The sequence below is a fragment of the Rhea pennata genome, chromosome 18 (assembly GCF_028389875.1).
Source record: "Rhea pennata isolate bPtePen1 chromosome 18, bPtePen1.pri, whole genome shotgun sequence".
Classification (NCBI taxonomy): Eukaryota; Metazoa; Chordata; class Aves; order Rheiformes; family Rheidae; genus Rhea; species Rhea pennata.
Window position 1 is genome coordinate 7705291 of NC_084680.1, and position 24928 is coordinate 7730218.

General features: G+C 49.2%; 1 protein-coding gene across 1 annotated transcript in view; it reads right to left on the reverse strand.

Moving 5' to 3' along the window:
• The window catches only part of MEGF9 (multiple EGF like domains 9), a 64335-nt gene that overhangs the window by 17934 nt on the left and 21473 nt on the right, over positions 1-24928 (reverse strand). The window contains exon 4 of the mRNA XM_062591307.1: positions 6149-6350. Coding sequence (XP_062447291.1) covers positions 6149-6350 — 202 coding nt within the window. The remainder of the gene's footprint in view (positions 1-6148; positions 6351-24928) is intronic.

A 24928-nucleotide genomic window follows, 5' to 3' on the forward strand; every position in this document is an offset into this window, starting at 1 on the left:
AGAGAGAGAGATCCTGGCAGAAGGACCAGGCAGCAATCGAGCAGCCCACTGGATAGAGGCAGACCACATGCAAGGCTCGGATCCAACTCTCAGATTCATCTAAACCCTTCAGTGGGGAGGGCTACAGGCCAGTTTGGGGACCTCAAAGGCCCCAAAAGAGCTCAGGGATCCACTTGCCTGGCCGGACTCTGCCCTCGGGCTTCACATGATGCCTTTGCAGACACTTTCTTGCTCCTTCGAGCCAACAGCCTGGGGCCAGACAGCACCTGCTGGCAGGCAGGATCTGACCTCCAGGCAGCATGCCACAGCCAGGGTGTGCAGCTGGCCGTTCACCAGGGTATCCCGTACAATCCTGGGCATGGAGAAGAAGTTTTCAGGATGTGCTGGGGAACAGCAAGGGACCTCCATGGAGAAGACAGGGCAGGAGAAGCAGAGGAACACAAATGGGCAAGGGGACATCCTTACGGGATGGGGAGGGATGAAGGAGTCAAAAACTAGGAAAACAGGCACTGCAGGGGGTTGTAAATAAAACATTTGGGGGTAGTACCCTATACCCCAAAACAGATCTGTAAAAGCCAACCTGATTTCATTTCCACCTTTACAGCCACCTCTTATTCTACCAAAGGGGAAACAGCCATAAGATGCAGGAAATCCCATGATTCTCAAAGCAATTCACATCACAAATGGCAACAAAACATTCCCCACAGTGGGATTTTCCATGGGAGTGCAGATCTGCAGCTACAAAAGTTAGGAGGAGACAACTGAGACCCTCCTCAATGCATTACTATGGCTACTGTGAAGCAGGAGGATTGTAGTTAGTTTTAACAACCCTATCTGGAAATCTCACAATAGCAGAGCGTGAAGAACAGGTAACACTTCCACAATCCTGCCTCGTCCCTGGCCTGAAGCTGCAGAGCATCACACAGATAATTTTCTGCCAGGTCTGACGGGCAGCAAAGAAACATCAACATGATGGGCTCTGCTTGGAGGCTCGGTTGCACCGCTCAGCACCCAGCGGCACAGGAACCGGAGGCTCCAGTGCAAGGAAAAAAAAAAAAACATTAAAATATCTGTCTGGTTGAGCCAGAGTACAACGTGCAGTTGTATCTGTGGAGCAATGGTATGGGTCTCCAGTCCTCTTCTACAGAAACATCCTTAAGCTAGAGGGGACATGACAGATACAAGATGGATGGATGGGAAGACAGAAGACCATAGCCTTAAGGGTTGTTTGGAGACATGCTGTGCATAGTATAATAGTGTAACAGAGAACCTTTAGCAAGCTCTAATGGCTTTTTTTTTTTTTTTAATCCTCCAAGGAAGAAGGAAGGGAGAAATTCATTTTGAGTATTTTCCCAGCTGCCAGAAGAACCTGGATGCCCAGCTGCCATTGAGAGGACAGGGGCTGCCTGAGCAAGCCAGAGCTGGCCAAAATAGTAGAGCATCCAGCTTTCCCCTTCAACATGCTTTTTGTACAAAATTGGCAAGATTTTGCAGAGTAAGAAAAGGAGGGATTTGGAGAAAGAGTACTTTAGCAAAAGGTGATTACCTTCATCAAACCTACTGGGATTTTGGAAGGACAACTCCATACGATTAGTGAGCAAGGAGAGGACCCTGCACTGCAAAACGAGGAAAGCGAGGGCTACTCTCCAAACCCAGGGGCGCCTCGAGCTTCACCTGCCTGCGCACCTTTCCCCTCGCAGCCGCCGCCTTGCCAATGACGACCATAAATCTTTCATAAAAGATGTGCACATCACTCATCAGAGCAGGGCCTGGAGGTGTTCCTGTAACATACACAATTAACAGCAACGACAGAGCTCCACATGAATGAGGAAAAATGCCTTACTGAACCACGAACATCTGTAAAACCACCCTTATGAAAAGGCTTTGTCACACTTTGATGGAATAAGACAAAAGGATGCTGCAAAAGCTTAGGAGGATTTTAAAGAGATGTCGCTAAAAATGGTATACTTTTCTAGAGAGCAGGACTCCTTTTGTGCGGATTTGCTCTGATGTCTGACAGGATCCGGTAGCTGGGGGAAACATCGCTACTACATTCACTGAGCAACCTCAAATTGCCCATAGAAAAGTTACCATTTGAAAACTAAAATGTTCCAAGCCTTTTTCATGGCAAACCAGCACCACTAATGCTCACCACAAGCAAACCGAGCCACGCGAGAGCCCTCGTAACCCATGCCTTGACTCCCCCCACCCCTCTAGGTCCGTTAAGTTGAGCATTACCACGTGGGGAAACGCAGAGCAGAAGCAGCCCACGGCGCACGGTTCTCGGCCTCGCTCCCGCTAAAGCCGCTAGATGTCAAAACGCTTTCGAAGAAGCCCTAACTCAAGGGCGCTTCCCGTGGGCCGGCGGGAGAAGCCCCGCGCCCACGAGGCCGGCCCGCCAAGAGCGGCTTTTGTGGAGGGCAGAAGAAGCGCGGCTTTATCGCCGCAAACATTGGGCCTTTGTGCGCCGCATTCCTCGCTTCGCGCCGGGGGACACGGTCCGCTCCCACGGCATCCCTCGACGGAGCCGGGACGCTTCGCGGCTCTCAAAGGCCAGTTTGCAAATGTCAAAGGGCCACGACGGCCGGACGGCCGGCCGGCGCGGGGCCCGCTCCCCGCGGCGTCCCTCGGCGGCGACGGCGAGACGGGCCGCCGGACGACCCGCCGGACAGCGGCCTTCGGGAGCGCCCTGTCGGCTGCAAACCGGCTCTCCTACAAATCCAAAAACGCGGCCGCGGGAGCTGAAGAGTCATCCCAAATTTCTTCGGGGGGCGGGGGCGGGGGGTGTTTTGGTGGAGCGACGGATCCACGAGAGACAACACAGGAACGGTGAAGCCCGTTGGAAGAAACATCAGCAGAACAACAGGATTTCTGAGAAGCCGCGGTGGTCGGAGGGGAGATGGTAACCGTCTCCCTCCGGCTGCTGCTGTGCCCAAGGCGAGCGGGTACAACACCGACCCGCTCGCCGGGGAGGAGAGGCGGAGAGCTGACGAGGATAAAATAGAAGAGATTTTTAGATAATTGAGGCACATAGAAAAATATGCTCCAGCAAGGTATTCAGCTGCGTTTGTGATGTCCACATACAACAACTTCCACTACAAAAACACGCTGTCCTCTGCCGAGCGATGCTGGCGAGGCGTTGCTTGGAGGTAGCGAACCACCGCTCGCGCTCAGCCAGCCTGTAAAACCGAGCAGAGCCTTCATAAAACGGAGGGGAAAAGTTTCTTTCTTTTAAACAAGTCCCCGGGGAGTCGGGCTGTCCAGACCTGACCTCCTCAGGTGAGCAAGGCCAAGCAAAAATGAGGGTTTTCTGGATGCAAAATGAGAACCGCTTTCCTCAAATAACCTCCACTATCAGGGAGGCAGAAGGACCTTGGGGTGTCTCATCTGCAGTCACCACCTTGAGCACCCAGGGGACCCTCCCTGCCCCAAGGAAAGCTCGACCCAAACGCATCTGTGCTTCCGACCACCAGAAAACGCCCGCGATCTGCCCAACACGGCTTCGTCCGTGGCATTCAAACGCGCGCACTACCATTTATTTTATTTTTTTTTAAAACAGAAACGAGTGACTAGCCATCTCCCTAACGTGACCCGGGCCGGGCCCGCAGCACCAACCGCGCACGAGCCGAGTGAGCCGCGAGGAAGGGCCAGCGGAGGGTCCGGCGCTCGCCGCGGCACGCGAACCAAACCCAGCAGCGCGGCAGCTCCCTGCCGCCCGTCTCCCTACGGGGAAACGGAGGCACCCAGCGAGAGCCCCCCAAACCAGGCGGCACGCAAAACGGCAGAGTCGCCTGCCGTGCCAGAGGGGACGCTGTGTTGATCTCCCCCAGATAACCAAATAAAAAAAAAAAAAAAGAGGAAAGAAAAAAAAAAAGAGACCTTTGATTAGTGGCTGCAGAGCCCATTCACAGTGACAGCATGTCAGGTCAATGTTCATTCCCAGAATCATTACTCTGCCTCAGGAAAGGGATTTTTTTTTTTTTTAAAGTTTTTATTTGATGGTCTGCATTTGAGGTCTAGTTAACAATCAGTGGATTTGGCTGGTCAGACGGCATACTGATACGGAGTTTGCTTAGAAATAATACTAATAATCATTATATGGTGGTGCTTTAAAAAGCAGCTTTTACAAAAGCCTGTACAAGCTGGCTGCAGTGCAGCAGGCACGCTTTGTCTGCCCCAAGAGCTCAGCCCTCCGGCAGTCTGGCTCTCAAATCAGCCACTGTCCAAACTGGTTCGAGTCCAAAATTACGCTACTGTTTTACTCGGAGACTCTTCTGAATAGCAGTGACTTTTTCCCCCCTCCCCTCAAGTCAGCACGCAGGAACTAAGTTGTGCAAGTAACTGGTTGGTGCTTTAAAAAGGAAAAAAAAAAAAAGAAATACAGCTTAAGGTATTTTTAATGTAAGCAAAATAGGAATTGTTTGCTGGCGTTGGGCAATACTTGCATGCCTCATGTCCAGCAGAGATTGCATGATGCTGGGTGCTGCGAGCACTCGAGGCAAGACGCATTCCTCACCCTGAAGATCATCACATCGTCCCCTCCGCTCCTGCAAGGTTCGCACTGGCCTCTGCCCTATTTGAGGCACCAGTCCCTGCCCCAGGCTTCTAGCTACTGCTTATTTCTTTAACCCTAGATTTTTTTTTTTTAATTGACTTTTAACTCTTAAAAAAAAAAATGTTTCTGACCTGCCCCTACTGGTGCAAGAACAACAACAAAGACCTAAGATGCCACCAGCCAACCTGTCACGCTGGTCCCGGATCCTGCTCCTCGTCCATCCCGGCACACGCAATGGGCAGACAGGGCTAGCGCGGTCCTGCCGCAACCCGAAGCCATCCCGCTCTTCCGCCAGGGCAACCACAAGCGTATTTGCCCCACTGGATTGCGCTTCCCACTTCACTTCTTGCACACGCCGCCAGGCATGGGGGGGCCCATCTGCCTCTCTTGTAGCAATACTGATGCCCCCGGTTCTGCAACCCAGACAACTGACCTACTTTTCTCCCCCTCTTTAAATACCTAGAGGTCATTTCAGTCTGTGGCAAAACTCACTGCGTGAGGAATAGAAATAAAGAGCAGCACTCTGGTACCCCATTCCTCTTCTCTGCTCCTCAAATCTTTCTCCAAGTTGTGCTGTGTTCCCTCTTCTAAATGCCAGATGATCCTTAGTTTTCAACTTCCTCCAGGCTGTAAAATGGTGCTGCCAGAATAGGAAAAGCTAGAAAAGTCCCTTCCCGTTTTCAGAGTCTAGATGCACGTGGGCACACTGAGTGCAATTTAAGTAGGCAAATTCCACCTGAATCTCCTTCACAGCTTGGAGCATCTCACCTGAAATTTCCAAAGATATTCCTTGGCTCATTCCACGTGACCAGATGTGGGGATATGATGTTTCTCCAGCTCTCTCCAATGACTCAGAGTTGGACCAAGAACACATCCCTCCTGGGATTCCCTCTCCCCACTCTCTACCTTGAAAGGTAAAATTTGCCCAATCTGCCTTTCTAGACAGTATGCCTTGGGATTAGACCTGACCAAATGCAGATTGTCTCGTCTGTGGCAAATTCTGATGCTTCCAGACATATTTTTCTACACCTGAAACACCCAGCGAGGCAGGAGCCTGACGTTCCCATGGGGCAACCGCTTCTTCCACGACGCTTGGCAAAGGCGAACCACAAAGCTTCGCCAGCCCCTGATGCAATGAATATCCCTTTGGAAAAAAATCCTCTCCAAAACCCCTGTGCCCACCTCGGCGTCCACGTCCCTCCTAAGCTAAAAGCCTGAAGAAAATCGCATCCAACGGGGACTTAGGGATGCATAAGGCATTAACAGAGAGTTCTTGCTTTCGTACAACTAAGAAATGAGAGTTAACTCCCTTGTGGGCTGCTAGGTCTTTCGCCACAGCTACGGATATTTTTATAATCCAGCTCTTTCAAGAGAGGAAGAGCATGCTTCATGAATTTTTATAAGGCCAGCTTCCTTCCTGTTTTTTTTTTTTTTTTTTTCCCTTTTGGGGAGTTTTCTTTTTAAATGCTAGCACCAGATGACAGGCTGCATCTTGCCCCCACCCCGCACATCCATAGTCCTCCCTCCCCCCCCCAAAAAAAGTCATGCCCAGATTGCACGGCCCCGCGCGCGCGCACACGCCGCGGTACTCACGTGTCGCAGCGGGAGCCGAGGGAGCCGGCGGGGCTGCAGCCGCAGGGCCGGCACAGCCCGCTGCTCCCGGCGGGGTGGTAGCCGGGGGCGCAGCTCTCGCACCGCGGCCCCGCGTAGCCCTGGCGGCAGGCGCACCGCCCCGTCGTGGCGTCGCACTCGCTGCCGCTCGCGCTGCCGGCCGCGCTGCAGTTGCACGCGGAGCCTGCAAGAGGAAAGCCGAGGTCAAACTCCTGGGCTCCGTTCCCCACACGTGCTCGCTTTAAAAGATTGAACTAATAAATAGATAGAAGTGTGGGGAGTAACTTGGGGTTTGCACCCCTGTAGTTTGCTCTTTGAATCTCCCTCCAGAAAAGAGCTAGAAGATTATGGGCATAAGTCCAAACGTGCTGATGCACTGCTTGTTGTCAGCGCCTCAAGTCATGCAACTAGACAAATAATAACCTGCAATATTGAGATAAAACCAGCAACAAGTGGCAAAATTGAAAGATACTGAGCATCCTTTTTTTTTTTTTTTTTTTTAAGAGAGGAATGAATCTTCTGATCAAGCTTCCCAGTCATGAATTCCCAGTCCCCACGCACATTATTTCCAATAACACTTGAAAGAACCAAGCATACAGAAGAAGGGCGATCTCTCGCCAGCAATTCGTGTCTGACGTGAGTTTCATCTCCATTTGCTTCCTTGCAAAATGTTTGGTGCTTCAATAATTTAAAGTATTTTTCTGCCAAGGGTGAATTATAAACAAGGGTTATTTTCAGAACTTGCACATAAATCCTCCAGGGCTGCATGCAACTGCTGTTATATAACATCCACTGGGGAAAGGCAGTATTCGGGGTACAACATGGAAAAGGCAAGAGGCCAGGCTCCCACCCCCAGAAAACCTAAGCAAAGCTCAAATCATTTCATGAGGACCCAATACTAATGCTCTCCTTCAGCACCGGTATTTAACATTATTTAACATCTATATTGCACACTTGTGCCCCAGTCCAACGCTTTTCTGTACCAGAAAGGAAAGCAGATGCCTAGATTGAAGCTCATTTAAAATCCAGTGGCTGAATAAAGGTTAAGTCATTAACATGTATAAGTAACCTGCTGAAACTGGACCTCAATGAAGACCCCAAAGTGCATTTGGAAGTACAAACCATAAGGTCTTCCACATCCCTGAGGAACTACATGGCTACTATTAGCCTGTTACTGCTGGCAGTCCTGGCTAGTTGTATATTTGCACGTGGATTGCAGCTGAACAGAAAATAAGGGGAAGGCAAATTACAGAGCTGTGTGGCAAAAGCATTAAATGTACACAAAATCATGATTTATATCAACAAATAACAAAAGAGCCCCTGTTTCCCAGAAAAGGACCATGCAGATGCAGCACGAACTCTCTAACCAACACATATCCAGAGAAGAACACCTTGCTATTACACCTTGCGTGGTGCTTTTACTTTTTCTTTGTTTTCTTCCAACGCGAGGGGTGCACCAGTTCGCTTCGTTACCCCTCTCCTACAGCCGCCGGACCTCCACGGAAGTCAAGTTATTTTGTTCTTACACACCTGCAAAATTGCAGTCTGAATTGGGCCTGAATTTTCTTCCATTCAAACCAGCAAACAGGACAAACACCTAGAGATTTGCAATCATCCACTCGAGCATCCACTTCACGTAATAAACCAAATTCCTGTCTCAATTCCCCTCGTGGACCCTTATCGATCCAGGCACTAGGGCTTCTGCCAACATAAACTCATCAGGGGAAAGCGGCACCTGCTTTTTGATTTTTTTAAAATGCATCAAAACAAATTTAAGCTCTTCAGCTTAGCCCCATGAGCCTCGATTTCAGGAACAGCATCGCAGCAGCGCTAGCAGCGAGCCTAAGTGCTTGGAGGCCAGGCCTGGCCGGCAGCGGGAACAGGCCGCTCGGTGTGGAGAAGACCTTAGCGCTGCGCCAGCGTGCCGGCTGAGATGCAAACTTCTCGGGCTGGGAAGAGCAATGGATTTGGGGGCTAGTCTCAAAAATAAGACACCTTGCCTTCAGAGAAAACCACCCCGGCAAGGAAAAAAATAGGAAGCTGTAGAAGAAGGGCTGCAGATGCTGGCAAAGGTCTTGCATTTCTTTCACCCTCTATCAGGGCACCTAAATTGCCTCTCCAAAAGCCTCCAGCCGTGGCTTGATCTTGGCAATGCTGCAGTTCTCCCCTGGGCTTTGCTGTTTGCAGGGCTTTGCCCATTGAGAAGACTCCTGCTCAAAAAGGGAGTCGGCGAGGGTTCGGACAGCCCAAACGCTTCGCCCCCCTGCCTGCCACCCCGGCACGGCTTCTGCCGCTGCCTCACCAAAAAGACGCCCTACAGCCCCTTCGGCCGCAAAGCGGGACGCAAGCCGACGGCCGCGGTGACGTCCGCCAGTTGGTCCGGCGGCAGCGGCTTGACATGATGACGCCTCGGACTGTGCAGAGCTCAGGCTGAACTTGAAAAACCCTTTGTTGTCCTCGTGGCAGAGCCAGGCTGGAGGAGGCAAGAACGCTCCACTGCCAGGAAAGGAAAGCAGTAATGAAGCATCCACCTCAGACGCCTGGGAGTACAGCAAAGAAGATGAGGACTAGAGAAAAGGATTCAGGAACGTCACCCTGGCTTCCAGCCAGACCCCAGTATTCGGAGCCTTTATTCCATTTTTGTCAAGTAAGTGCTTTGCTTTTGAAAGTAACCTTCAAAAACACCTTACCTTACCAGGAGGTTTTGAAACTTAAAGGAGTGAACAAGGATGGAAGAGCCCAGGGCATCAAAGCAACGGTCTTGATGCCAGGAGAGGGGGAGCCCAGGAGCTGCCCAGCCTGGGGATGCTCAGCCTCAGCTCCGAGGCCTCGTACTGAGGTTGGGATCATGCTAAGGTGATGTCCTCATGGGTGGTCTGGGGTATCAGCCTGCTCCTCCCTGGCTTGCTATAGCCCCTTCCTCTCCCTCTGCCTCAGTTTCCCCATCAGCTGCAGCAAGCAGAGGGGATGGCTCAGCTCCATCCCATGGCATGAATGAGGGAGCACAGGAATAAAACCCCCTTCCGCAGGTAAATTCATGTCTAAAAAGTTGCTGTTAATCAACCTCTTGTCAGGCTCTAATTAATTAACAGCCCAACATCATTTGGAAAGGCACTACACAAGTGCTTATCACTCTGATGCATTACTCCTTCAACAACAACAACAAGCTTTTCGTTGCTGGCTCTTCAGCGAAGGTGGAATAAAAGGAAGGGTTGGCAAGGAAGGGCCCCGCGGCTCCGGGTACTGCTGGAAGGGAGGCACAGACTTAATAGGCAATTTCAGCTTGCTCCAACCCTGAATTGAATAATTACTATGCAAAAGTCATAAGTTACTAATAAAGCAGAGAATGGGTGTTACTCTTATTTTTTATAATATTGGATATATGCCACTGCTGGAGGACTATAAAAAGTTCCGCCTAGCAGCACCAATACAATTAAGAAGCTGCAAAGATTTGCAGTCTGCTGTTTTCTGCATCGCCGGGACACCCAGCGAGAGCATCTCCATGCCGCGGCGCCTGGTTTCAGCACGCCAGTCCCCACCCTGCTCCCGCACACGGGAATCTCCAGTCTCGAGCATGCAACCGTCCCTGTCCTGCCCGGGAGGGACCTGCACCCGTCACGGCCCACGCGGCGTGACGCAGCCCCGGCACCCGCTCTGGGTCACGTCTAGCACCGCACGAGGGGGAAAGTCCTCTTCTCCCGCACAAAGGTGCTTGTAGGGGAGAGCTAAGAGCCTCTCCGAGGCCAAATGCCCAGGCAAACACACCCAAGTGGGAGTTTTGCTTCAAGCAAGGGCTCATGAACACACTAGCAGCACAGCCTGCAGTTCATAGAAGTGCCTAGGAAGTGGCTCACTCGAGAATAAAAATAAAATAAAAAGGAATTTTAAAAGCAGCTGAAAAAATTTGCAAATGGCAAAAAGAAGAAACTCCTATGAAATCTAAGAAGATGCCCAATTAAAAACATATTTGCTGGGGACATTCTAGGACACCTTGAATCCTGAACAAAAGTGTCTGCTCATTGGGAGCTGACACCTAAAGTCTGAAATGCCTTTTTTTTTTTTTTTTTTTTTTTTGGTTAGAAGATCATGGAGCTGAATCAGCAAACTGCGAGATACCAGGGAGCCCAAAAGTCTGGCAGGAGCTGCTTGAACCTGGAGCCCAATGCCACCCTGACCTCTCCAACGCCCAGCACCCGCCGAAGGAGGAATCCTGCTGGATTTAAAATAGGGTGATAATGCCAGGATTGGGGCATTTCTTGGCTTTCCTTGGCAGAGACGAAGGCAGACGCACCTCTGTCCCTACCCTGCGCGCATGCAGCTCAGCGGGCAGCCCGAGCGCTGCCAGCGGTCACTTTTTGATTACCAAATGCTTGTGTTTACACCAGTGAAGCCTCACTTTGCACCAATGTTGAAGTTTAAAATGCCACTAATACAAGCAACATTCATTTGCACGGAAAGGATCAAGCATTTACTGCAGGCAGCAGCGTCCCATCCCTGGAAAGGCTCCCCTTTGGTGTTCATTTACTGCACTTTCTCTGCATTTCGAATTTAAGTCCTACCTCCTTTCCCTTTGCTTCCCTTTCTCATCACCCTCCAGGCACAATTTCTGACCCAGGCAGCAGGTTTAAAACCCTATCCAAGGCAGTTTCCTTCCCCCTTATAATTAAATTGTAGAACTCAATCATCAGGGGATGTTCTGCAAGCCAAAAATACATGTGGTTCGAAGGAGCACTGGATAAGCTCGTGGCGGATAGGTCCACTGGTATCTATTAAACACAACGATTGGGTTGAAACTTCCTGCTTGCAGAGGCCCCAGACGGCGGCTGTGGACAGCGTCCGCCTGCCTCTGCCCTGTCGTAGCCAGTCCCTGAGCATCTTCTGCCAGCCGGTCCCACAAAGGCGACACCAAGCTTTGCCGTGACCCAGCTTGGCAGCAGCGATCATCTCACCAGCTCGGTGGTGTTTCTGCTCCAGTCCTCCCTGCTGCATGCACCCCCCCCCCTTGAAACAAACACTGCTATTTCCATTGGGGATTTTTTTCTTATTTCAGTCAAAGACACAGCTGTGCTACAACGCTGTTCCTTCCCCCTCACCTCCGAACAGGCTCTTTTTCTTACCCTCCTAGAAGATACTTAATCCCTTTAATATGTGTGTTAAACCTCCTGCTAGGAAAGAGGATGCAGGTCAGGATGATGTTGTCCCAGCATGAGATCCAGGATAACAAGAGCAGCTGTGAACCTCAGTAAACACTGTGTGCAATAGAAGAGAAGGTCCCATCTAACCCAGCACTTCTACATTTATTCACCAAGCTCCCACCATTCCCTTGCACATCTCTGGCACCATCGTTTCCACTTGGGTCTCACCCCGGACCCGCGGCACTCAGCTTCGAAACCCAGCATAGCCAGGTGCTACCAAACACATCTAGCAAACTCAAGAGCAAGGATTGCTTACTCCTAGGAGTAGTCATTTTTACTCCTTTTCCTTCCAGTATAACGCTGCTTCTGCCTCCAGCCCTTCCAGGCAACAAGCTTTTACTCTGGCCACGTTCAGCCCAAACATCTGCAGCAAGTTACCACGCATCAGCTTGATCCACAACAGCAGCCCAGGCTTGCACCAAATATGAAACGATATAAGCTATTTTAGCTCCGTTTCCCAGGGAGCCGAGCTAACCGATATCACATAACATCTGCCATAGCCTAAGAGCTTCTGCGAGGACGGTATCAGCGATTTGATGGTGCACTGTAACTTCTCAAAGAGGGAGAAGCATGCAGCCAAATCCCGGCATTCATATGCATCTATCCATCACTAGTACAAACTAATAGTCAGATCTTTTTGCATTATAAAGGCACATTGATGTGCTTAGGCCTGTAATTTACTCTCACTTGAGTCAACAGTGCTGTGCCCAAGTAGTTGAAAAGGGACCTCTGAGTACCAAAGGGGGAAGGGGGTAACCTGTATCGAAGAGACTTCTGCTATTTTGCGCTTGCTTTGTTACTGACTACGTGAAACTCAGGGCACTGCCAAGTCAGGCACTTGATGGTAAAGAGAACAACATCACTCACATTAATGTTAAGAGCTTTACAGAAATCACTTGTGTTGTTCCTTAAAAGGATTGTATGGGTCAACAGGGGAGAGCAGACAAGGATTTCTCGGGGCTAATACATTGTTTGTAATACTGTTAAAAGATTAAAACACATTTGTTCAGGAAAATTAAATCAGATTAAATCTGTTTCTCATCACTTGAAAAGAAACACAGAGTCAAGGGCCCAACTCCCTGGGTCACCAGAAATCACGGGAGCACTTTTCATTAGCGTAAAGCAACCAGTCTCGGCATCCCAGCCGAAAGCAGGTCACTTCCCCGCGTTGCCGCCGTGCCCGCAGACGCCCGCCGGGCGGGCGGCCGGGGAGCTCCCACCAGCGGGCCACGGAAGCACTGGAAAAGCAGCAGCAGTTCAGGAGCAAACGCGGACCGGCTGGTAGCGCAGAGCACCGCGCGGGGGATATTGCATAGCTGTAGCAGAAGAGTTGTCCCTACGCAACAGGAAATTTTGCTAAGCAGAAAAACCCACCGGACCTCTCGCACTGAAGCAGCCTCAGTATAAAGAATGTGGCTCCAAAATGTTTATGGCACAAGCAGCTACAGTAACTTAAAACAGACCATGCAAAGGCTCCAGAATTGAAACAGTAACAGTTTCAAACAGAGCTGGTCCTGTAAATTAATTCAGAAATAGTTTGCTGGCATTTTACTTTAGTTGGTTATATTTTCCCTGCTAATATTTTCTTCATAAGCATCCGGCAACCATATAAATATTCTGTGTTTCTATTTAAAAAAAAAATCCATTTTTCCAACCACCCAGCATGTGACGTTGCTAACTAAACTCTGAGTTTAGAGATAAACAAGATGAAATGCAACTTTGGCAAACTCTCGCCAAAAGAGCATGCAGCAACCTCAAACTTGCTGCCTCATGTAAGTCCAAACCCTGCTTTCAAATATACTCCTTTCCCCGCCACCTCTCAGGAAATCCAATCATTTTGTCAGCAAAATTCTTCTGATAAGAGATCAAGACATGTCACATGGAACAGGGCTGAGGATTTATTAGCATATTTCAATTTTAGTATCTACTATCTCCTAGCAGAGAAAGGGATTAAAAAAATTACATGAATAATATGAACTATAATCATCTGTTGAAGTCTCTGTGCACTTAGATCTCTTCAAAAAGTAATTAAAATCACAAACTTTGCTCAATGCTTCGGGGAGCTGCAGCTAATGAACGACTGTTAATTTATACAGAAACTTTAAATGAACTACAAAGAATAACACCAAGCAAGAACAGTCCTTTCAATCATTTGTATTTGGGCTATAATGTTCTGTTGCATGAACAGACAGCAAAAAGCGTGAGTTGGGAAATGTGTCAAGGAAAAAGAATCGTCCAAAACACTCTTTCTCCTTCTTCCATCTTGCAACAAATAAATGCTCAAGCAGGAAGAAGTATCCACTGATGCAATGCAATTGTGGGCTTTCCACCAAGGCCTTCTCTAACTGGTACTGCGTACCCCCTGTTAGGCACAACGCCAACACTTTGCTTTTAAAACACTTCAGGAATACTCAAGATTAATATTCCAAATAATTAGAGACTGGAGCGAACCCTGCAAAGGAGGATTCAGGTTCGAACTAAAGGAGAGCTGGAGGCAAGTGCAAGGATGTGAGATTTGAAATCGGGACAGCAGATCACCCAGAATGTTCCCGCTGATGTGCGGGTCCCTCTGCAGCCTCTAAACTCAAGACTCATCACTGAAAAGCAGCAGAAGTTGGCACAGCTGAACTTCTCACATGTCAACCAATGGTAGAAATTAGGGGCTAAATTGACTTACTTTGCCACTGCAGTTACACTAATAAAATTTAACATTGGGTTTTCAGGTTCCTGGCTGCAATCTAGCCCCACAAAACTCTGAAAGGTCACCATGTGTTTTAAGCAATTGTGAGGGAGCAGAGAGATGACTTCTGGGGCTCTGAATCAAAGAGAGTAAGATCTTCTCAGGCAGGAACCTGCTGCCATCTGTTCCCACCACCCTTGGGAAACCAGGGGCCAGGTGGATATCTGTGGGGCAGGGGAGGATGTGTAACAGGCAAGCCTGAGACAAAAGCTTCAGGCTGGGAACTGAAGAGGGATTTCTAAACCAGCTGAAGAATGAAGTGGTAGAACAGCTTTCCCAAAGGATTACAGGAGAAAAGAAATGCAGACAGCTTTAAAAGGAAGACAGACACTTATGAAAAGGATTGTGTGATGTGGTTAGCTGGGAATGTGCAGAAACTGGACACATGACCTTGAGGGATCACTTCCAGTCACATATTCCAAAATAATCATGATGGGTCCTATTCTGAGGCAAAGATAAACACCTCATATAAAGTACAACAAGCACATCTAATGCCAATCCAGCCAAGTGCCTAGGGGATCAGCTAGCACATACGGGGAACCCCCTTTTATAGTTTCCAGATGCTTCAAAGAAAGGCCTACTCTTCTCCTAGGCTGGCTAATAAGACCACAGCCACTGCTGGCATTTGACCTGTCTTGGCAAAGGAAGAAAGTCAGGTTTTAACTCCAATTAGCTCTTCCAGTTCAACTCCAGGCTCCTATGCAAGCTTGGAATTGAGCTAAAACCCAAGTTCCTTTACCTCCACTGCCTCTTCTATCCCTAAAAGCACAATTGCAATGCAGGCATCTCCAGAGGATGGTGCCTGCAGGCCAGGATTTTTGTACACTAATAGGATTAGACAGGGAAGTTAGGCTGCATTCACTCCGCAGCTCAGGGAAGCCATGGGTCTCTGAAGCTGTCAGGCTGGCACCTCTCAAGCAGCTAAATTCACCCATATGAAGGTTATAGCAATGTCAGCAATGACAGAGCAGGTTCTTGTCTTGAGCCAGGGCAGATCTCACCAAATTCCTTGGATCACTTGGCAGCCTCAAATCCTCTTAACTAGCCTGGAAAAGCACAGAATGAAAGGTCTATATTCATCAGGTCTCAAGCCCAAGCCACACTCCAGCTGATTTGAGGGAAGAAGCAGAGGAAGACAGGAGCTCATCGTTCACATTCACGCCACCTCGGAAACCCAAAAGCAGTCTGGGAATTGAGCTATTAACTCCTACTCATCTGCCACCTTCTTCATACTGATCTGAAAAGAGCAAATGCTTTCCCAGCAGAGATAACCCTAAGTGGTCCAGGTGTCCCTGCATGGCATTGAGTACTGTGGACTTCTAATAGCCTGATTAATGCTGGACCCCTGAGTCTGCTGCAGCTACCAGGCCTCCATCATTTCTCACTCCAGTCACTTTAGAGGATTTGTTCCCACTTTCATCATCAGAGAGAAGCCAGGAGAACCAAGCCCTCCTGGTTATCGAACCTGCTCTATCAGGTGAGATGGCAAGGATAAATTAGCTTTCAAGGAGAAATCACTCTTGCCTTAATTTTTTGCCTAGAAATGGCCGGAGCCTAAGACAGGGGAAAAATCTGCCCATTTATGTTTGCGTTTCAAATAGGAGAGTAATGCAGAAGCCAAGCCTCTAAGATGACATTAGATTTTTAAACAGAAAGCTAATATGGAAAGCTATATGCCCAAAGAGGCCTTATTAAAAGAATTGATCTGTTTTTTTTCCTTCAGTGTTTCCTTCAAGCACCACAGTAGCTAGTGGTAATGCTGAGCAAAAATGGGAAGGGGACACGAACACAGGGAAGGAGCCGTGCACAAGCAGGTTCATCCCTGGTCCACCCAACATACCTGGCTCAGTTTTCAAAATCCACGAGCTTTAAGACGTTTCTCTGCAGCGCATGCCCAAGCCTCGTGAGAGGTGCCTGCCTGAGCTCCGAGATCTGCTGCTGCGTCAGGACTTCCGCAGCGGGGAAGACGCTGCATCACCGTAAGTTAGGCAAAGGAAACGAGTGGTACGTCCACCTCGCTTAGCGGACAAGCTACGAACTGTCAGGTGTGACATCTTGGTGAAACTAAAGGCTGTGCCGTGCCCTGAGTAACGGTTGGGTCCCCTACTAGGGACCGCCGCCTTAGAGGTAAAGCAGAACTTCCTCTTCCAAACGCGCTTGACAGCACACATTTACTGCAGCCGCCGTCGGAGACGCTGCCTGTCAAACACCGTCAACCTCGGCCCGCAGCCACAGCTCCCAGCTCAGAACAGATGCTATGGCAGGAAAAACCCGCACAGCCCTCCTCTCCCCAAAATAAGCTGTTGCAGATGTCTCTCCTGAGCAGCTCACACCTCTGCAGTAGCAGCACTCCCCCTGATGCCTTTTGCAGAGTCCCAAGGTCAGGAAGCAGCAACCTCTTGGGTCAGCAGGTTTAAGCCCCCAAATCCCCTTTCCCCAAGGATTAGTTGCCCCAGGTGCAGGCAGTGACCTGCCTTCCAGGTGTACGGAGGCACAAACACTCAGCTCCACCAAAAAGGGTCACCAAGAACAAGCTGGCACAAGGAGCTTCTCTGGGATTGCAGTCAGTACCACTCAAGGGAGCCTGGTGTGGGATAAAACAGCCGAACATGAGCAAGCTAATCAGAAATAAAAGGAAATATAAAAGGAAAGGGCACTGCTGCAAAAACCAGAAGGCTACTGGCACATAGAGGAACGCTGTGGTTATGGGAAAAATGAGAACCAACTCTGTAACACCCATCTTCAGTCAATACAAAAGAAAACTCACAAGCCCCAGTCTGATCACTCTCCAGCCAAATAAATCAGAAAGTTCAGCTCAGCGTTTGTCAGGCCACATTATCATTTGTGCCCAAACACGCTAACAGCTGAAAAATCATGAAAATGTTCGCAGTTCCTGAAAGTCCCATTGACGCATTCTTATCTACATGATAAAGCCTCGTCCTTTAGCCGCCTTCTAGCACTAAATTGTTTTAAAAAATTTAGATGATATTTATGTAGGTGCAGCCTGGTGCAAAACATTCAGCTGTTCTCAGCTGAGCCTGCCAAGGGCTCTGGCTTGTTAAAAGCAGCTTAACAAGTTACCATACATCAGCTGCCCACTGATGAAGATGGGTTTAGCCACCAGCCTTATTCCAAAGCAAGTGCAACATGCAAGCACCTATCTCCTGCTGAAAGACAGGAACCTTCAGCAGAAGGAAGAATGGACAATGGTAACTACTGAAATCATCATAGCTGGTCCTGCTACAGATTATTGCTGGAGAGGACAAGACCTTCCCATTGCCAAGAAGTGTTCACAGAAACAGATCTTCAGGCAGGTGGCCACAAAAGAACCAGGATACGTGACTTTTGACCACTTAAGTAGCGATAGGGAAAAACTGAAGGCTGCATTGTCCATCTTTGTTCTCAGCACCCTTTCACCATTTCAAGCCTCATCCGCTAGCTGGGATGTCTTCTGCCACTTATGGGAAGTGGCTGCTCAAATCTCACTCTTGTTTGGCAAGTTTAATATTAGCTCAACCACTGATCGTTGCTTCGGTGGGGAGGGAAGAGGAGATGATGTCACTCCACAGGATGAAGAGCCCTTTCATGCCCACTGGCTCCCAGTCTGAGCTCATCGCTGGTCCACAGGCTGCCAGCTTGCTCCTTCTCCAGCAGATTTGTCCAAGAAAATGACGGAATCGCTTATCAGATCACTTTGGCACGAGCAGCTTGTCCAACTCCCTCTACACAACAGCCTTTTCTACACCAGGATTTCCGCTACTGAAAAGCTTAACCACTGAAACTCTCCAGCAGACCTGGGATTTCTTTTAGAAACCAGCCAACTGAGACAAACAACAAAACAGAGACAGACAGACAACAAAAGATGGCAGCCTTTTACCCAATCTGACGTGAGCTGTTCATCTGACAGATTTATAGGTTGGTGTGGATGCATGCATACATGCGTGCACAGGCAAGGCAGAAGAAGTTTCCAAGCTAAATAGTCCTATGGCTCTCTTTTCACACAGCATCAGAATCATAAATTAATGACCCCTGAAAACACCCGTCTCCTAGATTTGTTTTGCAGAAGTTTACACACCAAGACAGAACAAGCCCAAAAGCAGCAACAGAGAGAGACAAAATACATCAGTTAATGGAAGCAGAGGACAGATCTCAACCAAAGAGGCAAGTTTGTAACAACATCAGATCTCACATGATGCTGGTTAGGACAGCTTTGAGTTCTCTCATCCGCCTCAAAATCATAATCAGATGTAGGGTTTATTTATTTTAAAGCAGAGATCACTGCAAATAAGGCAGCTTTAAATAAGTGTCATAACTGGATATGCTGCACTCAACACTTAAGGGACACTGCAAGCCCTAGCTGGACACTTCTGCCTTTGCTTGCACACCTTCTAGATCCAGCACAAGCATACCTGCTCTGCTGAGGTCAGCGGACAAATCTTGACCTGACTCACATTTATCACATTATTTCCATTCATTTTATTAGCTTTGAACATCATCTGCTGAATATCAAGACACATTAAGACATTATCTCCACTAGAGAGCTGCATGCATGGAAGTTAAAAAAAAAAAAACATAGTAGATTTATCCTTCCTTGAATTAACAAAAACTTCCTTAAAATGAATTCCAATACAATGCAAATCATGGCCATCAAATATCTTAAATATGCTGTAATTAAGGAAGGCATTATCAGAGAAACCTGTGCTCTCCACGCCTGCATCACTACAATGGTTACAAATTATGAGTGAAGGAGGGCAAACTGGTTTTTTTCTTCTCTCATACCAAAACCCCATGACAAACTCTGAGCAAAAAGGGGTCTCCTTTGCTCCACTAATGAAGCTAGGGCTTGCCTCCTCCTCTTTGCCCAAGAGCTTTTTTGCACAAACACAATATTCGTTGGTTGTTTGCCACCACCACTGTCCACCTTGGACTGCCAGGGCACAGCAGCGATCAGTGGACCTCACTGAGGAGGCTAAATGCACAAGCTATCAAATACAGCTTCTAATTTTATTTGCCCAAACCCTCTTACTGTCCCTACTCACTCAAGCTGTACCTCACAGCTCTGACAAATCAAACCCAAAGATTCAATGATCTGCTAGAGTCTAGAATAAACCCATTTCCCAACATTTTCACCATTAACCTGTTTATTCCCTCCCAGAGAAACACATACAGTCTACAGACTAGGGAATTTGTCCAGCTTGCAAGGAAATAATCTGCCTAGCTACAGGAGCTGGTCTCTGCCTGCACATTTGTCTGCTACAATTAAGTTTACCTGGAACTAACATACATTGCTGCAAGGCATATAGCCTTTGAGAGTCTTTCCCCCTCTGGACCTCAGATGCCCACATCGGCTGCAGATGCAGTAGCTCCTCTTCCACCAAGTCACTACCATTAACTCCTCACACTCGCAAAGGCAAATTCAGCTTTGGCAGGAACAGATGCAACCCTCAGCAACTCCTGGGGGATGTCTGCTCCCTCCAGACCCCATCAGACCCAGCTCACCTCAGTGCCTGCTAAACTACCCACACCAACAGCGCTGGGCAGCTGCAGAAAAAACATTTTTGCTAACCTGGAGCTGTCTCTGCTCCAAGTCCATGGGTAAGTTGAGAAGAACAGAGAGCAGGCAAGTTCAGGCTGCTGTAAAACAATTCTTCCCCTTCGTACAGAAGTTATAGTAAATTATAGTCAGCTGTCAGGGCTTAAACCTGTACCAATGGGATGTGAGCAGGTGGGAACCGTAACTACTTAAATGCCTCCACTTAGGTACATCACAGTAAAAGCTAAGGAGCTTGGACCGCCTGTGAGATTTCCCAGTGAGGTAGTAAATGCATTTTGCAGCGACATCAGTAATGTATCTTTTTTTGGTAGCAAAGGCATAACACAATTTCTTTATACTGGGTTTAGCCATAGTATAACCAGCTGCTCCTTCAACTTAAAGAGCTGCAACTTTCCTTTATCGCTGACACCGGGTATCATTACGAAAGCTCAGCCCACGGCAGGATGGATACAAGCCGCAACACAGGAAAAAGTCATCTTTTCTCTCCTGTTTCAAGTAGTCCTTCTTGCACTGGGAGGAAATACAGAACAAAATCGAGGAGAAGCTAAAAGCAATCACACAACATTGCAATCAATGCGTAATTCAACATGGAAATGCTGGGAACGGTATCTTTCCTCAGCAAGCTGTCAGCAAGGCTCGAGAAAAGGCTGCGCGTCCCCCGAGAGCAGCAGCTGCTCTCCAGGACTGCTGCTACCTCCAGCCTGCAAGATTGCTGGAGAAAGGCCTTCACCTTTTGGGGCAGTACAAACAGCACACCCAGGTTTTTCTCCAAGCAAATTTTTGAAACGTTCAAAGCAAGATTTTAGGTATCCCTGAGAATCAGAAGATTCTCAGGCACCACTTGCAAAGAGCTATCTGCGGTTCCAACTCCAAGGATCTCCCAAAATTCAGAGGCACTGCTATCCCAAGGGGCCTCCGAGGACTACCTTCCCCTACGAAATCCCCAGGGTTAAATTCAGCCAGCGCAACTCCCACAGGCTTCCCAAGGAGAGCTGACACAGCGCTCCCATCTCGGTCGTGCTTCTGAGATCAGCTACGAAACACCCTCCCTCCCGCCACCACGGGAATGGCCAAAGCCAAGATTTTGGACTAGGTTTTTCTCCTTTTCCCAGCCGGCCGGCTGGGCGCGGGCCAGCACCGTCCTCCGGGCAGAGGCGCGCGCGTCCTCGCCGCGGCGCTCTCCTTCGGAGACGAAAGCCCCGGGGATTTATCCCGGTGAGTCTCGGCAGCGCTCGTTCGGTAGCGGTTAAGATGAACAAAGGCGAACGGCCGCGTGAGCAAGTCGCTGTGCAGTCTCTAAGCACTTCGGAGAGAAAACTGCCAAAAGGGTTTATGCACATTTGGGAGCAGGCACTTTTTTTAGCATAAACTGATGCCTTCTGCAGAAGCAGGGCAAAGTGCGTGTGCGTGGCGGGGGGGGTCCCCTCTCCCTTTTTTATTCCTTATACAAAGTGGGCTTGTGCCTGCTTTTGCTTTCTTAAGCAAAAAGAGAGGACAGACCATTTGCTTTGAGCAGGGGGGAGTTTAGGCTATTTTATGTTTAAGCCTGTGGAGAAAATCTGGAATGAAAACTTTCATCAGCATCTCCAGCAGGTGCCTAGGGCACTTCCTTTTAAGCTGCAGCTCCTTCACTCGGGGAGGAAGGGGACCGATCCTTTAACAAAGACCTCCTTCATCCGCAGCGCTAATAAACTGCTACTGAAAGTGTTAATAAAAAAAAAAGAGCTTTACAGAGCCCAATTTAAGACCTCGTCCATCTCGACTCATTGCATTTTAAAGCTTGGAGACGACATGAAGCTACAACATCCCAGAGTTCATTTGCCATATTGAAATGCAGAGTTTTGCTCCTCACAAGAAGACAGCAAGGTGCTTCTTCATCTCTGGTTCACTTTAAAGGCCGTGCAGGCGGAGGGAGTGGGATCTCTCCCTCGCTTTAAAGGCAGAGCAAGGGAGAGGAGACTTCTGAAGAGCAAAGGAAAAAAAAAATCTTTTGACGGTCCAAAGCTAGCATGTCCCTGTTCTTTTATTGCTTGTGAGCTTGCTTACAAGTTTAATAAAGGTGTTTTGTCTTATTGCTCAATAAGTGGAATTACTATAGCAGAAATTCCACCGGGGAGGAGGGGGGACAGGGAGAGAAGAAGCATGAGCAATCAGAACTGGTTCCAGGCAGGTTTTGCCATTTGGGTCTGGTTTCAAGGGTATGATGACATAATGCTATAGGCTAATTTGGATTTACCGTAACCCTTGCAGGGAGAGTTATAAACTATAACGCGCTGCAAGACTGAAGAGCCGCTGGGATAGGGCGAGGAAAACGCTGAGGAGCTGGGAGAGGGGCAGGCTGCTGCTCTGCAGCTTCTGGCCGTGTTTTGTAACGCGAGCTTCGCGCCTGGCCTGCTGCGCTTCGCACGGCGCCCACCTCCCCGTTCGCCTTTGCCGATTTTCAGTCCCCTTTCCAGGGGTGTCCAAGCTTTTGCTTTCCTCCAGCACCGCGAGACCTGAGCTGCGATAATGCTGGGATGCAGAAGCTGCTGATCAATCCAAGGAAGAAATGTTAAGGTTTCAAAAAGGGAACTGATGAGTCTGGGTACACCACAGGGGAGAAAGAAAAAAAACGAAAAAGAAGAGAGAGGAAAAAAAACCCATGTAATACACCACGATGTAGAAAAGTCTTCACTGGCCACCGAAAACAAGGAACCGCAGGAGATCTGCCGTCTTCTTTTAGAGACCCGTTGCCTGAGGATGTGGGGCTGAACCTTTGAAATTAGTGAGGTGGTGGCTGTGGCCGATGTCCCCGAGCACTTCTATATCGCAAACTTTCCTCCATCAACTGCAGAGAAGGTGCAAAGTCAGGACAAACATCCCACATGCACGCGAAGCGGGAGGGCAGAGCGCGTCTTCCAGGGCAGCTCACACAGCTCTCGCCCAGCCGATTAATGACTTTATCAGGACTGCTCATCGGCTTTTAATTTCTTTCCTTAGTCACTGTGGCTGCTACCAACACCAGCTGAAGCCATAACTATGTTCAGTCCTGGTTACTGCCTCAACAAGGAATTATTGCCTGTATTTATTTCTAGCAATAGCTCACCTTCAAAAGGAAAATGGTTTTCATTAAACAGCCAGTTCAGCAACCACAAATAAGTGCTGTGACTTGAAGTCTAAGCCAAGTCCCTGAAACCTGCGTGTCCACTGCAGGGCTGCATCTGAGCCCTCCAGAAAGCACTAGAAGAAACCCACCTAAGCACCGAGACAAAAACAACTAAGCACGTAACGCTACGTGGTAGCTATGCTCCAGATAGCAGACTCCTGAGCACCCCGTCCCCTTCCTCCTCGTGGTGTCAGGCCCCAAACCAAGCATATGTCCCCTCCACACAGGGAGCCAGAGGTTGTCTGTTCTGAACCGTCCCAAGAAGCATAGACGAAACGCAGGGGGCTCGCGCCTCCTGGGCTCTCCTGCCTCCTTGCATTACTGACCACATCCAGAGGTGGGACAGACGGACACAATTCTGCTAAAGCTCATCACCAAGGGGATAACTCAGCCTATAGCCACCAAGGCCATCTCATGCCAAAGCGCTGAAGCTCGGTAGAGAAGGAGAGATGCTTTGGGGCACCCTCGGCATGAGCTGGTGTAAATCAGCACTGCACTACCCAGGCGCAGCAGCCGGGCTGCGCTGCCAGGGAGAACCGCCCTCGGTGGAAGCCAGCTCAGTTCAGTTCTGAACTGGCATAAGCAGAAGATCCTAAAGCAAGGAGATGCTCAAAACCACTGAGCTTCCTTTGAAGCCAGTGTGTCAGCTCTAAGAGGCTTGTTTACATTTCCATCCTGACCATTTCCCAATTTTTGAGGGCTTTATAATGAGCGTTTAACATTGCAACAGCCCTGCGGGGCGGGGGGGGGGAGGGGACCAGAAGAGGACAGAGCGTCCTCCAAATGACGGATGAGGCAACCACAATGTTTCCTCTTCCGCCAACCCTGAGGAACCAGCAACCTCTCAGCAAACCAGCATCCAAGCCTGATCTGCAACAGGATCTAAAATCCCAGCCAAAGCCAGGGGAGCTGCAGGGACTTGACAAAACCTTGGCCAAACAGACATGGACTCCAGCTTGATACAGCCACCATCATCCATGTTAAACATATTACCTAGTGCTCTGTGTATTTGGGGGAGAGCTGCTGGCTCTAAGGCCAAGACCACCTAGCTTGTGTGGGCACATGAGGGAGCCCTGAAGGAGGTTTGGGGCCAGTGGTTTCAGGCTAAAAGGGCCTGTGTGAAGCGATGGGTGGAGGAAAGCAGAGGAAAAAAAAAAGACCTCTTTTGAGAATTGTGGATTCTCTGGTCCACAATCCTGTGAACCGCGGGATATCTGCTCTGTTTGACCCCAAAGCTGGGCTTGTTCTGCAGGGAAGCCAGCACTTGAGCCTGCATCTGACCGGCCCTTAAGAAGTGTTTCAATGACTCGTTTATTTTCCATTTTAAACAGAAGAGCCTCGCACAAAAGATCCCCCTGAAAAGAAGCGACCGAGATGTGAAAAGGAGCGAAGGATTCAAGCGCAGGGCTCGGGCGATAATTAACGTCGCAAGGCACGTTGTTGACAACTCCGGGTAAACTTCCAGGAGGAAGAAAAATGCTCGGAGTAAAATAGTTAAGTCCAGACAACTGTTTGTTATTCATTATCTGGAGCGGAGCTTGGATTTCTCAAAGCGTCCCAAGGCAAAGCAAGCACGGTAATAACGAGAACCCTGTTTTTACGGGGAGCCGCGCTCCGGGCACGCAGCCTGCCCTTGGGGGAGGCACGCTGCAGGCAGGTGCGCGCTCTGCTTGCTTTTCTCTGATAACAGGTATTTAGTTTTCTACGTCACTTCGCTTTATCATACCCCGAAACTCGTCAGAGACGCCCAGCTCCACCTCCCCAGCTGGTGCCCGGAGCCGGCTGGGAACACCGCGGAGGCGACGTTGTGCAAGGCGCAAGCCCTGCCGGTCCCGAGTCTGGCGGCGGGCGACGAGGACACGCGCCGTGCCGCGGCACGGCCACCCCGCGGGAACCGAGGGGGCTCCCCGGGGGAGAAGGCAAAGCCACGGCCGGTGGCGCCGCGGGGACTTCAACCAAGCCACCGTGCTGAAAAACAAGGCAAAACTCCACCCCGAAAAAAAAAAAAAAAAAGAAAAAAAAAAAAGAGCCTCCTCAAAAATTAGAAAAAGGAAAAATGGCATCACATAGGGTGGGACTTGGGAAAAGCCAGCCGAGAACACGACGGAGAAGGCGCCGAAAGCCGGGG